This window comes from Balaenoptera acutorostrata, chromosome 5, assembly GCF_949987535.1.
Source record: "Balaenoptera acutorostrata chromosome 5, mBalAcu1.1, whole genome shotgun sequence".
Taxonomy (NCBI): Eukaryota; Metazoa; Chordata; class Mammalia; order Artiodactyla; family Balaenopteridae; genus Balaenoptera; species Balaenoptera acutorostrata.
Window position 1 is genome coordinate 25,129,220 of NC_080068.1, and position 15,942 is coordinate 25,145,161.

Sequence of the window (15,942 nt, forward strand, 5' to 3'; positions counted from 1 at the left end):
TTGGCTCCTCTGGTTCAGGCACTCTGCTAGGCTTCAGGCCTTATGAATAAATGAATAAGATATGGTTCCCATCTTGAAGGAGTTCACAGTCTAAGTAACTTTGTAGAGGATGTTATACATTTTTTTCCAGAGTTTCTTCATATATGATTAGACAAAATATTTAAATGTCTGTTATTTATTACTTTACAGTGTTTTGCTTTTAATTTTTTTTTAAACATCTTTATTGGAGTATAATTGCTTTACAATGGTGTGTTAGTTTCTGCTTTATAACAAAGTGAATCAGTTATACATATACATATGTTCCCATATCTCTTCCCTCTTGCGTCTCCCTCCCTCCCCCCCTCCCTATCCCACCCCTCTAGGTGGTCACAAAGCACCAAGCTGATCTCCCTGTGCTATGCGGCTGCTTCCCACTAGCTAATTTTTAATATGTTAATTTTTTGAAGAGGTCATCTATTTCTATTGTTTAAAATTCAAAGGTCAAAGTGCTTTTAATTTCCTCCTGTAGAAACAACTAGCACTATCATTTTCTAGTGTGTGTCTTTACAAATATTTTGTGCACACACAAGAAAATGTACACATATATTTAATCCTTCCCCTTTTTAAAAACACGTACATACTACTGCCTAACCTTGCTGTTCCGACTTAAAAAATATACCTTGGATATTTTTTCATTCTAGTACTTAAGGAATTTCTCATTTTCTTTCTATGGATGCATAATATTTCATTAAATGGACATATCATAATTTAAACATTCCTCTCTTGTTATTTTTGTTTCCTTTATTGTTTTTTATTGTTTATTGTTCCTCCACTGTTATTTCCATTCTTTTGCCATTACAGGAAATACTGACATGAGTAACTTTAGCAATTATATTCTCATGTGAGCTACAGTGAACTGCATTCATGTTTCCCAGAACATATTCCACAGAACACAAGTCTCAGAAGATGCTCAATATGAAAAGAGGCTTCTGGGGCTAAATAACTTCCGGTGACTCTGTGTATTCATTGGAGGTTCACAGTGCACATTGTCAACTTAAAGGGAGTCCCGCCATAATCTATGTCCGATGAATCCAAGTGTTTCTCAACCATACATTTTCTCAAGAAAGAGCATCTACTCTTTGTGTAGGTTGCGTTCCCTGGGAAGCAGACTCTGAGATAGAAATGTACATGCAGGAGACTCAATGGGGCATGTTCTCAGGAACAACACTTGACGGAAGTGAGGGGGAATGGAAGTAAGTGGGTAGAGGGAGAAGTTGAGCTAGGATGCAGTTGCAGCAGAAGCCTCAGCCAGTCAGTCTCACGGGGAGTGCCGTGAAGCTGTGATGACCCTTCAGGGATATTCCAACTCCAGGGAAGGAGGCCAGGCCCCCAGGGAGGGGTTGTGACCTTGTGCTGGGCAGCTGTCTTCCACTGAGGGCATTTCTGTGGAGAGGCTCAGCTCTGAGCTCTCAGCTGGGGTAATGAGTGCCTCAGTGTTCACTACAGCTCTGAATAGCATCCTTGCATCTTTTATGAAAATGTATATCAATTCTTAGATACCCTTGCTGGCCAGAGAAAGGCATTTGGTCTCTTTGGGACCTTTTTTTTTTTTTTCTCTATGAAATATGGATGCCTGGCTGGATGTTCTTTGGAGTATCTAACATTCTTTGTTTCTAATTCCATTTAATATGTACTAATTGAAGTCCAAGATAAGAGACAAATTTTCCCAAACATGTGGTTGGCCACATAGAGGCCAACAATCTGATTAGGTCAGCCTTAATCGGTTATCATGGCTGTGCAGTGATGGAGAACGAGCATGGTTATAGCGCTTTCAAGAATATGTCACTTAACTTGAGGCAGATTATTAGGGCAAAATGGCAGCAGAGCTGAGTTGAAGTTTTTTGTTTTTTAAATATTTTGGTTACCCCTTGTTAGGTGTTTCCTGAAGAAGCTAGCCTGCTATCTTCCTAGAAACATTAGCCCTTATGGCTAATAATTGAAAGATGAAACTACATAGGGTATGGAAGGCAGGAGTCCATCTAGCTTTAAACCACAGACTTAGGTGCTGGTATTCATCCTCTCTTTTGAAGCTCAGGGTAAACAGGTGTAGCCAAAAAGCCATAGCAGTTCTCAGGGTCTTTCCATTTGAGAATCAGATGGGTCTAACTGCCCATCCTGTGCCTTTCAGGGTATTTGCTAATTTCATACTCATGCCTCCTGCAGAATTTATCAGTTGTGGTGGCTATCCAGGAAGCTTATTACTTGGTTGAAGAGGAAAAATGTCCAAGGAAGAGGTCTCTCTTAGGTGTGCCTGATAGAGTTGATGAAGGTTTGTAGAGAGGATAGAAAAATATCCAAGAAAAAATCTCAAAGAAAAAGTTCTTATGAGATAATAGAAGTGGGAAGTAAAACCAGGACTAAGGAGTTGGCTGTTATGTGAACGTGATGAAGAGAAGAAAGAAAAAAAAGAAAAAAAGAAAAAAAAAAAGCTAAGATTGATGGCTGTGTCTAAGATCAACTTTTAAATTGAATAAACATTTTTCTCAAAAACCTTAATCTTTCTTTCAACAAAAAGCTTCATAAGGATTCTTATTATTCTTCTCATTATTATATAATAGTAATGAATGAGGTGAGAGATTGTTAAAAAGAGAGTTTGAAAGGGAATAAACTAGAAAAGTCATTGCTAGAGATTGGAGAAATGATGCAATAGGAATTTGCCTTAAATTGATCCAAAATGAGTTACTCTTTTCTGAACAATCATTGCCTCTTCCCTTTTCCTCCGTAACAGGTGGTATCAAAGACCTATTTATGCTAACTCTTCAATGTTTCTGGAACGACTTCCCTCATAATCCATTTGTAATTATCCGTTTACAAAAGTGTCAGATCCTATAGCATTTTGGTCACTTCCAATTATTGAATTGTCTAGTCCCTTTAAAATTCCAGTCTCATCTCCATATATTCCCTCAGCTCAAGTTGGGCCTGTGGGACCAGTTGGGGGAAGAGGGTGTGGTCCACGTCTTCATGCTTTCTAACCTCCTTCTGGTTTCAACTGCAGGAAGTTGGGGACTGAGAGGGTGGCATAGGGCAGACGGGCCAAACGGCTCCTGACTGAACTAGGCTATCCTCTGTTAGTTGTTGCTTCTCTTCCTGGATAACAAGAATAAATCATTGAAAGCTTCTGTATAGGAGGTTCCAAAGTTGGGCTCTCCTGTGGGCCATGTGTGTGAGTTCTTCCACACACCTGTAGTGGCCTCCACACCAGCCCTCTGTAGGTGATTAGGCTTAACCTCTTCCTACCCTCTCATCAGTTTCCCTTGGTGGTACAGCCCACCAGGTCTGATTTTGAGTCCCCTTGCAAGGAGGCCAGTCTTGATCCATGGGAAACTCACACAGCTTTGCTGGATCAAACCCTGGAAACAAAATTTGATACTTTTCTTCATTATTTTTTTCTTTAGTCATGTAGGTTTAAGAACAAATCAACCATCTCATGAGCTGATATGATGTCTAGTCAGGGGATGCGATGCCAGTCTGTATTATTCAGCTCAGGCTGCCATAACAAAATAGCACACCTGGGCTTCTGGAGGCTGGAAGGTACAAGATCAAGATGCCAGCTGATTGAGTTCTCTGGTGAGGACTCCCTTCCTGGCTTGCAGATGGCTGCCTTCTCACTGTGTCCTCACGTGGTGGAGAGAGAGAGGAAGGAAGCAAGCTCTCTGATGTCACTTATCATAAAGGCACTAATCCCATCATGAGGGCTCCACCCTTATAACCTCATTTAAACCTAATTACCTCCCAAAGCCCCGTCTCCAAATACCATCACAATGGGGGTTAGGGCTTCAACATAAGAATTTTGGGGAGACACAATTCAGTTTATAGCACAGTCTCTTGTGTATAATCCCATAGCACTTTCCGTCATGTTCCTCGCTGGTGATTCCAATCATTTCCTTTCCCTTCCCATACTGGTATTTTAGTCTTCAGTATATGGACTGGGAATGGGGTCTTGGGGTGGAGTTGATGGTTTGGAGATAGTAGAAATAGTAAGGGTTTGCCTACCTCTGAGTTCTCCCTGGAGCAGGTGTCTGGACCTAGCTGCAAAATTCTTTTTAGAATGTGGGAAACTTAATGCTGCTTTATCCCCAACATTTGGTTCTGGTCACCAGTTCCAGGGCAAGAGTAAAAAAAAATCTTTATTTTAAATGATGTATGATTCTTTCTTTTCCCAAATGAAGCAGCTATAGACAACATGGATGTGAGTTAAATTCTGAGGAAGACTGAAGATTTTAGGAACAATTAATTTTACAAAGTTTCTATTGACTTCTGAAGCTTTCTCCATATGAGTCTCCCTGTCTTTTCTAGCATCATCAGATGCAGAAGTAATCATAAATTCAAGGAAGGGAAGATTATTCAATACACAATTTTTAATCTTTTTATCCTACCTTTGATTCCTACAGAATCCATTCCTACATATGGTCATGTGGTTCTATAAAACAATGTCCCGTCATGTGCTATGTTGGTGACGTCACAGGAAGCAAAGAAGTCAGTGTTAGAAGATAGCAAACGTACAGGAGGTCATGTAAGTAAAGGTTTTAAGAATTACATCATACAGTATAGACCCGTTTGTGTAATAACGTATAATTAATAATAATGAAGATCTGGCAAACCAGGGATGTTATATATATATCCAGAATTTAAAAAAATGAGCATCTTAGTTAAAAAAGAAAATGCCATTTGTTATAGAATGTTGAAAGCATTTTCTGAGGACAGAGAACACCGCACATAACAGAGGTGGGCAAATTTTTTCTGAAAAAAACCAGACAGGCTTTGCCAGCCAAATGATCTCTTTTGCAACTACTGAACTCTGCCCTTATTGCTGGAAATCAGCTGTAGACATGGATGGGCATGGATTTGTCCCAACAAAACTTTATTTACAAAAACAAATGGCCGGTGAAGTTTGGCCTGTGGGTCGTAGTTTGCCAACCGTTGGCATATTAGATGAAGACAGTCTGCATCTCACTTTTTGCTATTATTAAGTTAATTTTAAAGGAACTGGGGTGCTTAAAATTAAATAATGAATGCAATGCAACTATCAAATTTCTGAATGATTTTACAAGTGTAAGGAAATTAGAGAATAATATAGATTAGAGTTCTTGAATGACTATTTGAAACTTTTGAAAAATGTTTGAGAATGATGTAAAATCAAGTACAGTCTCAAGAACTAAACAAAATAAAGCTGCAGAAATGGAAATCCAAGGAACTGACTTCTTCTTGATAAAGCGAACACATGCATTTAATTTTTACTTTCAGTTATAATATTTAACTCCTTTAGAAAAATTTCTGAATCATTTGTATAGATCAGGATAAGCAGTAGAGTAAATACAGGGGTTTATGAAAAGTGAAACTCTTTATAAGAGTCCTAAGAGGAAAAAAGTAATTCCTCTCTTGTGCAATCATTTCTGGCATCAGAAAATAATGAAGTAAATATAAACTGGAAGAAAAAGTGTGAAGAAAATGTCCTCTGCTTATAATTGCCTACAAAGTAAAACATATCCTCTAACTTCATGTGCTTCTTTGAAATTGCTCTGTTTCCTAGATTCTTTATAGGGAATCCCCTAAACTCGAGAAGCAACTTACTGACAGTCTTAGGGTTAAACACATTTTATGTATTGCTACCACTGATGGCTCAAAGAAGAAGCAGGAGGGCATTTTGGGTGTTGAGGAGTAGAACTGGGACATTTTTGTAATAGCAACATAGCTCTAAATTGTCTTGTCACTGTTTATGAAAATAAATAAACATATCATTTTTAAAAATTCCATTATGATCAATTCTGGGGCAAAAACCAGGGGAATTTTCTTTAAGTGAAATCATACTTGAAATATGGAAGAAATTAAATAGGAATCTCCCCTCAGTTGTTTTGAAGTCATAAAAAAAGTGCTTTCTCTTTTTCAGAATTCTCCTTGATTCTTAGTTTTTGAGTAGGTTGTTTCTTGAGTTTAGGGATTCTTAATAAAAATTCAGAGCAGTTTCCTTTGGGGTACTTAAAAACAGAAGCTTCCTTTGGGGTACTTAAATAATCATATTATGTTGTGGTTATTTGTGGAGGCCTGTGATAGCTGTTCTTATCTGGTGTGAGGAAGGGTCTCAAGATTTTACTTTTAGTTTTTTGTTTTATTTCTTATTATCTTTCTGATTATCAAAGTAACATGTGCTCACTATAGTACGAGTGAAAACTACAGAAAAGTGTAAAGTGGGAAAAACATCACCAGTAATGCAATAACTAAGAGGCAGCTTATTACATGATTCTTTCCAGGGCTATTTTTTCTACATGGTTGATATAAAAATTATTGAAAATTCACTTTGTACTTTTGTCTATTTAACAATAAACTGTGACATTTCCCTGTGATATTACACAAGTTAACATTATTTTTAATGTGTATATAATACTCCAATTTAAAATATATCACAACCTATTATAATCTCATTAATTTGTGGTTATTAAAATAATATTTCAGTAAATATATTTTTGAATAAATCCCTGACCAGATTGCTGAAAATTTTATTAGGAAAATTTTCTAGGAGGAGAATTAAAATGTTTAAAGTTATAAATATTTTAATGGTGCTCAAGACATACTCCAGAAAATATGTACAAATTTATATCTTTGTCATCCCTTTGTGAGTCTTGGTGACATTGCATCCTCATTAGTGCTGACATTAACAACTTTTGTTTTTTTAACATCTTTATTGGAGTATAATTGCTTTATAATGGTGTGTTAGTTTCTGCTGTATAACAAAGTGAATCAGCTATACATATACATATATCCCTGTACCTCCTCCCTCTTGAGTCTCCCTCCCACCCTTCCTATCCCACCCCTCTAGGTGGTCACAAAGCACTGAGCTGATCTCCCTGTGCTAGGCGGCTGCTTCCCACTAGCTATCTATTTTACATTTGGTAGTGTATATATGTCCATGCCACTCTCTCACTTCGTCCCAGCTTACCCTTCCCCCTCCACGTGTCCTCAAGTCCATTCTCTACATCTGCGTCTTTATTCCTGTCCTGACCCTCGGTTCTTCAGAACCATATTTTTTTTCTTTTTTTAGATTCCATGTATATGTGTTAGCATATGGTATTTGTTTTTCTCTTTCTGACTTACTTCACCTTGTATGACAGTCTCTAGGTCCATCCATCTCACTACAAATAACTCAATTTCGTTTCTTTTTATGGCTGAGTAATATTCCATTGTATATATGTGCCACATCTTCTGTATCCATTCATCTGGCGATGGACAAAACAATCCTTCCTGGTTCCATAATGAGCAGTGGATTGGACCAAATGTAATTCTCTCGGAAATCATGTAGAATGGGATTGTGGAAAGAGCCACAAACTAAGTCCAAAGCAAAACTCAGAGATGGTGAAAAGCTTTAAAATCCAAACCCTGTGGAATATAGGCAAAAGCAACTGAGGCTAGAGAATTTGCACAGGAAGTTCCACTGGAGGAATGGAGAGGAATGGAAGTATGGAGGGGGCCCAGTGATGACAGCTGTCAACAATCACCAACAAGAAGGAAAGAGCCCAGTTCTGAGTGGGGACTGAGGTTGAACAGGGATTCATTGCTGGGAGAAATGGAGAAAAATTCTTTGTGCCCATGGGTGGAAGATCTCAGAAAGCACATCTTTCAAAAAGGAGGGAAATGCATTGGTAGGAAGGGGCTGTGTCCCTCAGTGGTAGCTTCCAGTGACAAAGCTGGAAGAGGTCAGAACTGGTGCGTAGCAGCTTCCTGTAAGCTCTGATGGACTCCACAGGGTACATCCTGACAGGCGGGATAGGTGCGCTTGCTCACATCCTGAGTCTCCTGCCCGGGATTTCCTCCTGACATGGAAATGTGGACAAGTTAGCGGGCTGTCTGGCTAATCTTTGACCAATGGGATGCAGGAATTAGCAACACATTCTCGCCCCTTCCTCTGTCTGGGGGTGACTGTTCTGTAGCTCTGCGCACGTAGGAATGGCAAGCCCCACGACACGTTCTTCTATTGGCCTCACCCCTTTCCTGCTGCCTTCCCATTTTTACCTCTCTCGCCTTCCCGGAATTTCACTATTTAATAGAATCCTTTTTCTGTGCCTAATGATGATGTCATATCTTTATTGATGCCTGAATTCCATTGGAATTTCTTCTCTGATTCCTGAGTTATTCAAAAAGTGTATCATTTATTTTTCACACAATTGAGAATTTCACACAATTGAGAATTGAGAAAATAAATTAAGAATTAATTTTTTGGTATTGATTTCACAACCAGAATTCTGTCACATAATAAACACTGAATAATTTTAGTCCTTTAACTGTAATGACTTGCTTTTTGGTCCTTCCATTAACTTTCAACCTGTCTTGGTCCTTATGTTACAAGTGTGCCTTGTAAAACCACAGATTTTACATTTTTGTTTTAAATTTAATCTGGCAATCGTAGTCCGTTACATAGAGCATTTAATCCATTTTCATTTAATATAATTACTCATATAGCTGTGTTTATATCTACCAGTCTACTCTTTGTTTCCATTTGACCCATCTCTTTTCGTAGTTTTGTTCTTCCTTTCTTGCCTTAATTCGGATTAATCGACTTTTTACTATCCCTGTTTCCTCTACTAATTCATTAATTAATATTATTTTACTCTTTGTATTTGTTACCTTAAATATTACATTGTAATATCTTTTGTATCTTTTAAAGTTATAACTCAAGATTACAACTCAAGATTAGTTGTTACCTAGATATTACAGTATGCATCATTTGCAAGTTACATCCTATCCAATGATTTTTTTTTCAAGAAGAGATTATTTCAGTGTGATTTAAACCCTTCCAGAGGAATACAAACTCAAATTATTTTAATGAAGGGAGACTATCATTGGCACCTTAACTTGGTCAAAATTTCAAAAGAAAACTATTCCCAGTTTTATTTAAGAATATCAATGAAAAACTCTCCAGAAAATTATTAGCAGCAGCTCATTAAAGGGGTTATATATCATGATGAAGTAGGGTTCGTTCCAGGGATGAAAGATTGTGAACTCTATTAAAATAATTCATCATAATAGTTGATCTAAGGGAAAAAAAAAATCACATGTCAATTTCTACTCATTTGACAAAAATTCAACAGCCATTCTGGACGTTTCAAAAAAGAGAGAAAGCTCAATAAAGAAAGAGTTAAACATTTTATAAGCATGACAGACTGACAGACCGTGTGTTCACACGGACTCACGCGCAAACTCAGCCCAGTGATAGCATTGTAAGTAATGACCAAATGCTAGAGGCACTTCTGCTCGAAGTACAAACAAGATAAGTGTGTCCACCTCTCACCCCTGCTGGTGATGCTGTACCAGTGTTGTTAGTTAATAAAACCAGACGAGAGAAAGAAATTTGAGGTATGAAACTTAGAAAGGTGGAAGTAAAACTGTTATTTGTAAATGACAAAATACATAGAAAATCCAAAAGAATCTAGCTGAAAATTTTCTATTACTCAATTCCACCATCTAAAAGAGAAAGAGAGAGATAAAAAGATAAATCTGACTCATTAAAAAAAAAAATCCTTTTGCTGGCAAAAACCAAACCAAAACAAAACAAAAACTCTGGGGAAATTCTAAAGGAGAATAATAAGCTGGGAAAAAAAAATATCTGCCTCTCAAATCACCAGGAGTTTTCTCTCTAAATATATTTTAGGAATTGTGGGAGTGTGGAGAAATGCAAAGCAACAGAACAGTGGGCAAAGATGAATGAACAGTTTGCATAAGAAAATACAAATAATATTTTGATTCATAAAAAATATTTAACCTCATGTAAAATGCTAGTTGTTATTTAATTTTATTTAAGGAATGTGGGACTATAAGTATATATTTCTAAATTTGCTTGCATTTCATAAGGAAACTTCCAAGCATTCGCAAGAACTAAAAATGGTTGCCTAAATCAAGAGAGGAGGTTGAGGGAAAAATAGGTTAACAGGGATAAGAATCAGGGTACAATTTCTAAATGAATACCTTTTCCTATTGTTTTGTTTTTCAACCGTGTAAATACATTACCTTTACAAAAAAATATAATAAACTATTTTTTAATTATATGTTTCAGCTGTACAACGTTATAATTTGACATCTGTATACATAGAGATCACCCCTAAAAGTCAATAAAATGTAATTTTTTCCCCAATTTGAAAAGTGAAAAATGCATTTCATTTTAATTTGCTTTCTTGATTACTGTAGGTATTGGATTCCTTAAAGTGTTCATCTGTTTGCATTTTCACTGAAATTATTTGTTATTCATATTTAGATATATTTTTGTTTTTCTTAACTAAATGTTATAATCCTTTCATATATAAGGAACAAGTACATTTTAACATATTTATTTCACTTTTTTCACTCTGTTCACCCTATCATTTTATGATACTTTAACTTATAGAACATAATTTTTATTTTGTCAAATTTGTCAATTTATTTTGTTGATTTTTTCTTAAATTGCTTTAAAGCCTATCCAGAAATCAGACTCTTACTTATAAATTTTTTTCAGATGTCTTTTTTTTTTCACCATATGAATTTGTCATATGGTGAGATGAGAATATAATTTTTCTCCTAAATCACTAACCAATGGCTTCATAGAAACTTTGTTAAATAATAGCTCTTCCCTCACCTGCTGCTTTAAGATTCAGTGTTATGATATTTCATTGAGTAAGCTATCAGTATTTCAGTGAGAAACTTATTTTCATTTTGTGATAAATTTTAACATCCACTAGGTCTAGTTCCTCTTTATTACTTTTCTATTTCAAAATTATTCTCACTATTTTCACCAGTGGATTTTCCCAGATGAACTTAAAGATCATAATGTCAATTTCACCTCTGATTTCATTTCTTATAAAATAATTTGGAAAAAATGATATCTCTGTAATACATAGTGCTTCTATCCAGGAATAAAGTCTACTTCTCAAATTATTTGTCTTTTTTTGCTTTTTAATTTAGTTTTATTGATTTTCATATAGCTCTAGTATATTCCTTATCATATTTATTCCTAAGTGAGTTAGATAATTTCCTTTACATATTGCTAAGATATAGAATGATGAATATGAAAATTATTGGTTATTTAACTTTTATTTATCATTTATTTTGTTCCAAACTATCTCAAAGAACTTACCATTTCAGTTCTTATGATGTCTTAGGTACTATGTTTAGCTTTGTTAAACAGTTGTACAGTTTATAAGTAATGGCTTATCGTTTTGAACGGTTATAACTAGAGTTTCTTATTTTTCTGCTTTATGTTATTAATCAGAAATTCCAGGAAAGTTCCAAAGAAAAGCCACCAGGGTATCTTAATCTTTCTCCTGAATACAACAGGGACACTTACAGTGATTTATTAGTAGGTTTGAAGTTGGTATTAGTTTAAAGAAGATTTGATTATGTTAAGAAATAATTATTCTATTCCTTTTATTAAGAATTTTTTGTTTTTAGAGAATGGATGCTGAATTTTGTGAAATGCATTGTGGGGCACTGTTGGTGCAGTGTTTAAGAGATTGGGCTGGCTGGAATTTGAAGCCCAGCTCTACCACTTAGGAACATTGTATTAAACTCAGGCTAACGACTGAAGCTCTCAGTTTCGTCATTTGTAAAATGGAGACAGCAGGTGTTGGAGCACCACTGGTTTAATTCACACCCTATTTTTTTTTTTCAGTGTGCCACTGTCAGTATGTCATGCACCTTCAAAAAAAAAATGTATTTGCTTCGTCCAGTCAGCATGATTAAGGAACAAGTTTGTCTTCTGCTTTTCAAGGCTCTGTTTATTCAGGAAGGAAGGGTGGAGTTGAGTTAAATACTAATTAAAAAAAATTTTTTTTTAGTTCTCATAGTAGGTGATAATGTGGAGCATGTTTATTTTTGTCTTGGTGTCCTGATGCGCATAATATTCAAAAAGTTGTCAAAATACTTTGATTGGTTAGTCATATGCACATATATACTGAGGGCTAGTCACGATGCATATAAGCATGAACCTCATTACCATCATCTACCATTAGTAAGCTTACTTATTTAATCCTCTATCTTATCTTAATTTTAATTTTCTGACACAGTAAGTTATTTTAATTTTATGTGGAAACCTAACCTTACATTGTTCACATTTTTATGGGACAATTGAGCTTTCTCTGTCACTGTTATGTAAAGCTCATGCTACAGAACTATAATTTGTGCATTAAAAAAGTATGCAGAAGGGATGTATACCTTTTAATACATATTAAACCACTTTGTGGTTTTATTAAAACTTGTTAAATGATTGATTTTGTAACGGAGATAATGCTTAATGCTAAATATGCCAGAAAAATATATGCACATCCTTGTTAAGAGGTATTTTCTTTAGAGTGGAGGACATTTTGAAAGATAGATACTGCAGATCCTCTGAGCCTCAGTCTACCTTTCCAGGCCATGCTTGTAAGCTATCTCTGCTGTACTTGGATCATCTTCCTTTATGCCACCTCACCACTACCTCTCCCCTGAAGGTCTGGCTCTCCTTAGCCATCCTCTATGTTCTCTTGTGGATTTCGGCAGAAACTTCTGGGTTCCTTCCAGTGAGGAGGCTTGGGTGTGTTAAGTCAATCCTTCTCTCTGCCGAATTAATCCTCACCTTTATTTTTCTCTCACATTGGGCTGCCTGTGGAGTGGGGCTACCCTTCTTGTCGGTATCCATCAGGAATTCCAAAGTCGGGGCACAGGACTAAGCCTTGCCGCCAAACGCACTCTCAACCCATTCCACCAAGGGCACCGACCCCTCAATGGAGAATTTGTTGCACACCTGTCTTCTTCTACCTGTTTCTCTTAGCTTTCCCACCCTCCTGGCTGAAACATTTACTTACATCACATCTTTCTGATCCTGAGGGCAACCTGTTGCCTGCCCTTCATAGACAGGTAGCGTTTTCACTCTCTACTGTAGAAGAAACTGTAGACCAACTTTCATTTTCAAGGAGCCTCAGGAAAGCCAGGCAGTAGGAATTTTCCAAACAGGAGGTCACACTGGTTTAATTCTGAGAAGAGTATAGTACAGTGCTAAAAACACGCCAATAAGCCAGGCTGCCTGGTTTCCTGCCCTGGTGTTGCCACTTAGTAGCTGTATAACTTTGGGCCAAAAATCTCTGTTCGTCAGATTTCTCATATTTAGAATAATGATAGTAACAGTCCCTTCCTTATAAAGTTGTTGTAACAAAAAATTGGTTAATACTATGTAAATAGCTCAGAACAGTAACTAAGTAGTCAGTACTTGATATTTGTTAGTAATTATTCTTCTATTATGATTATTAGTAATAGTAAAAAAAATCCTTCTTTTATATATTTGAAGATGTAGAACGTAAGTAGAATACAATAAAGTGATGGGTCTAGCTGCAGGGAGATAAATAACTTCTTATTGGCAACCATTTAAATGGAAAATAAAGTTGGAAATGCATGTGCCTGATTAAGTAGGACTTTGAAAATGCCATATAATTTAGACATACAATAGTAAGCAGTAGGAAAACTTGATAAAATGTAAGTGATTTATGATGAGAATAAAGTTGTTTTAAATTAACCCATGACAAGCACAGACAGAATCAAAGAGTGAAATAGAGATTGTAGTTACGGGAATTCAGCCTTAAGGTGATGCAAACCTAGATTAAATTGTGGCAAATGGCAGTGGTGACACAGAAAAGCACAGAAATGGTTATCAGGGCTCAGACAGAGACTCTGGCCATGGTTATTTCTGACCCAAGGGTCATGGTTTAATTCAGTTGAATTTAAAAGAAATGGAGAGTTAGAAGAGGGTGTTGTCTGGGCAGAAAAACTTTGATTTTAGATTAATTAAGTTTGAGATAGTGATAGGCTATTCAGATGGAAATATCCATTGATCAGGGACGGGCAGACTTTTTTGTGTAAAAGGTCAGATAGTAAATATTTAAGTCTTTGTGGGCTAGATATGGTCTCTGTTACATATTCTTTTAAAAATTTCTTCTTTTACGAATTTTAATTTTTTTAAGCAAAAATGTAGAACAAAAGCTGCAACCTGATTTGCCCCATCAAGCCACAGTTTGCAAACCCCTGCTAGAATTTATTGTCAAAGAACAGAACCATGGCAGAGATGTCTGGGCTAGAGATCTAGAATTCTTAATCTTTAACATATATATGTTTTGAAAAGTCATTGCTGAATATGGATACTATATGTAGTATTCTAATTAAAATCAAATTGTATGGTGAAAATAAAATGATATAAATATTTAAATTAAAAGTTTTTCTCCCAGAAACAGATTTTATAAAATCATGTCCTACTTCTCGTGAGCCCTGTAAAGTTACTTTCTAAGGACTTCTAGCGACTAAATACAAAAGTAATTTCAATAAAATTAATATAGATATGTTTTTTAAAATATTGGTTAGAATTTAACATAATAGTTTCTGAAAATTCCTAATTTCATAATTCTAAGGATATTAATGCAAATAAAGTTTCACTTACTGGGTGTCACAGAGACAAAAAGTGCTACTTTTTTTTTTTTTATGAGAGCATCATGATAAATGATAGAACAAAACATTACATAATTGTAGCCAACTGCACTTGGCATCAAGGAATAGGGATTATTTATGTTTTAACTATAGGATTAGAGGGTGTTATATTCTTTTAAAACTGGCCTAAATAAATGCATTATAGAAAGAATTTAGTAAAACAACTTGAGTTCTTTAATTCTATCTAAATTAACCAAAATCAATGGCATAATTTAAAGAAGCCTCTTAAACTAGCTAAAATTAATGAGTCCATTTATTTCCCTCAATTCAAGTAGATCACTGGAGAGTAATTATATTTTCCTGACTGAATTTTATTGATCTTAAGTTTAGCCGAGGCATTTTGCTTCTTACAACAGATTTCTAGAGAGATTTAATCTTTCCCCATTAGAACCAAGACATTATTTTATTTGTTTTTTTAAGGTGATACCTTATTTCAGATAAACTTTTGATATCTACGAAGAGTATTACTTTCTTAAAGATGCAGAGTTCAGAGTACAGAAAGTAGTTTTAAATTCAATATTGTGTTTAGTTTTAGGTACTAAATTTTGAGAAAAACATTGATGCATTAGGTTTTACTTAGAAGAAGACAACCAGGAATATAAACTATCTATGTACTAACTTAAGTGAAAAATAGCCAAAACAACTAGCATCGAAAAGAAAGACTTTGGAGGGGCTGGGCATGGGGGTGGGCTACATGTATATCAGTTTTCTTAAATATTTAAAGTAATAGAGGAAACAACAGGTTGATTCGTCCATCCATTTATCCATCTATCCACCCACCCATCCGTCCATCCATCCAACCTTTTCAAAATTGACTTTCTGTTTGTCATCTTGCATGCGCTTAAGATACAAAGATGAGTAAGACATCCCCCCCACAAAGTAGCTCACAGACTAATGAGGATACTCACAGTTTTGTGGGCAGTTATTAGCTAGGTAAACTAATCAGCCTTGATTTTCTTCTCTATAAGTCTGGATAATAGTAATAACTAGCTCATAAAGGTATGGTTAGGGAAAAAATGAGGTTGTGAAAAGTACTGCAAAGTGCTATAGAAAGTTAGATGATTTCGTATTATAAACTGAGGGATATATTGGCAAGAGATTACTAACTCATATTTTCTAAATCTTGTGATTTAGAAATTTATATATGGTGAATCAGTTATCTATTGCTGGGTAACAAACTATCCAAACTGTATTGACTTAAAACTACAGTGCTTTATTATTTCTCATGATTCTGTTTGTTGACTGGTCAGTTTCTCTGCTGGTCTTGTCTGGGCTTATTCAAGATTCCTTACTCACATGTCTGGGGCCTTGGGGCTGGCTGTGGTCTGAGTTTTTCTCTCTATGTAGTTTTTTCATTTAGCAGTCTAGCTGGATTTTCTTTCAAGACAGCAGAAGCATTCAAAAGATGGAGAAAACAGAGAGGCAAGGCCTCTTACA

General features: G+C 35.7%; 1 protein-coding gene across 5 annotated transcripts in view; it reads left to right on the forward strand.

Annotated features, from left to right (window-relative positions):
• Positions 1-15,942, forward strand: part of IL15 (interleukin 15) — a 92,474-nt gene that overhangs the window by 28,204 nt on the left and 48,328 nt on the right. For 3 of the 5 annotated variants that reach the window (XM_057547492.1, XM_007189345.2, XM_057547493.1), the window contains exon 2: positions 4,431-4,552. In XM_057547492.1, coding sequence (XP_057403475.1) covers positions 4,487-4,552 — 66 coding nt within the window. In that variant the 5' untranslated portion in view covers positions 4,431-4,486. Of the gene's footprint in view, positions 1-4,428; positions 4,553-15,942 lie in introns of those variants that run through there. The other 2 variants (XM_057547495.1, XM_007189346.2) reach the window with 1 other exon arrangement.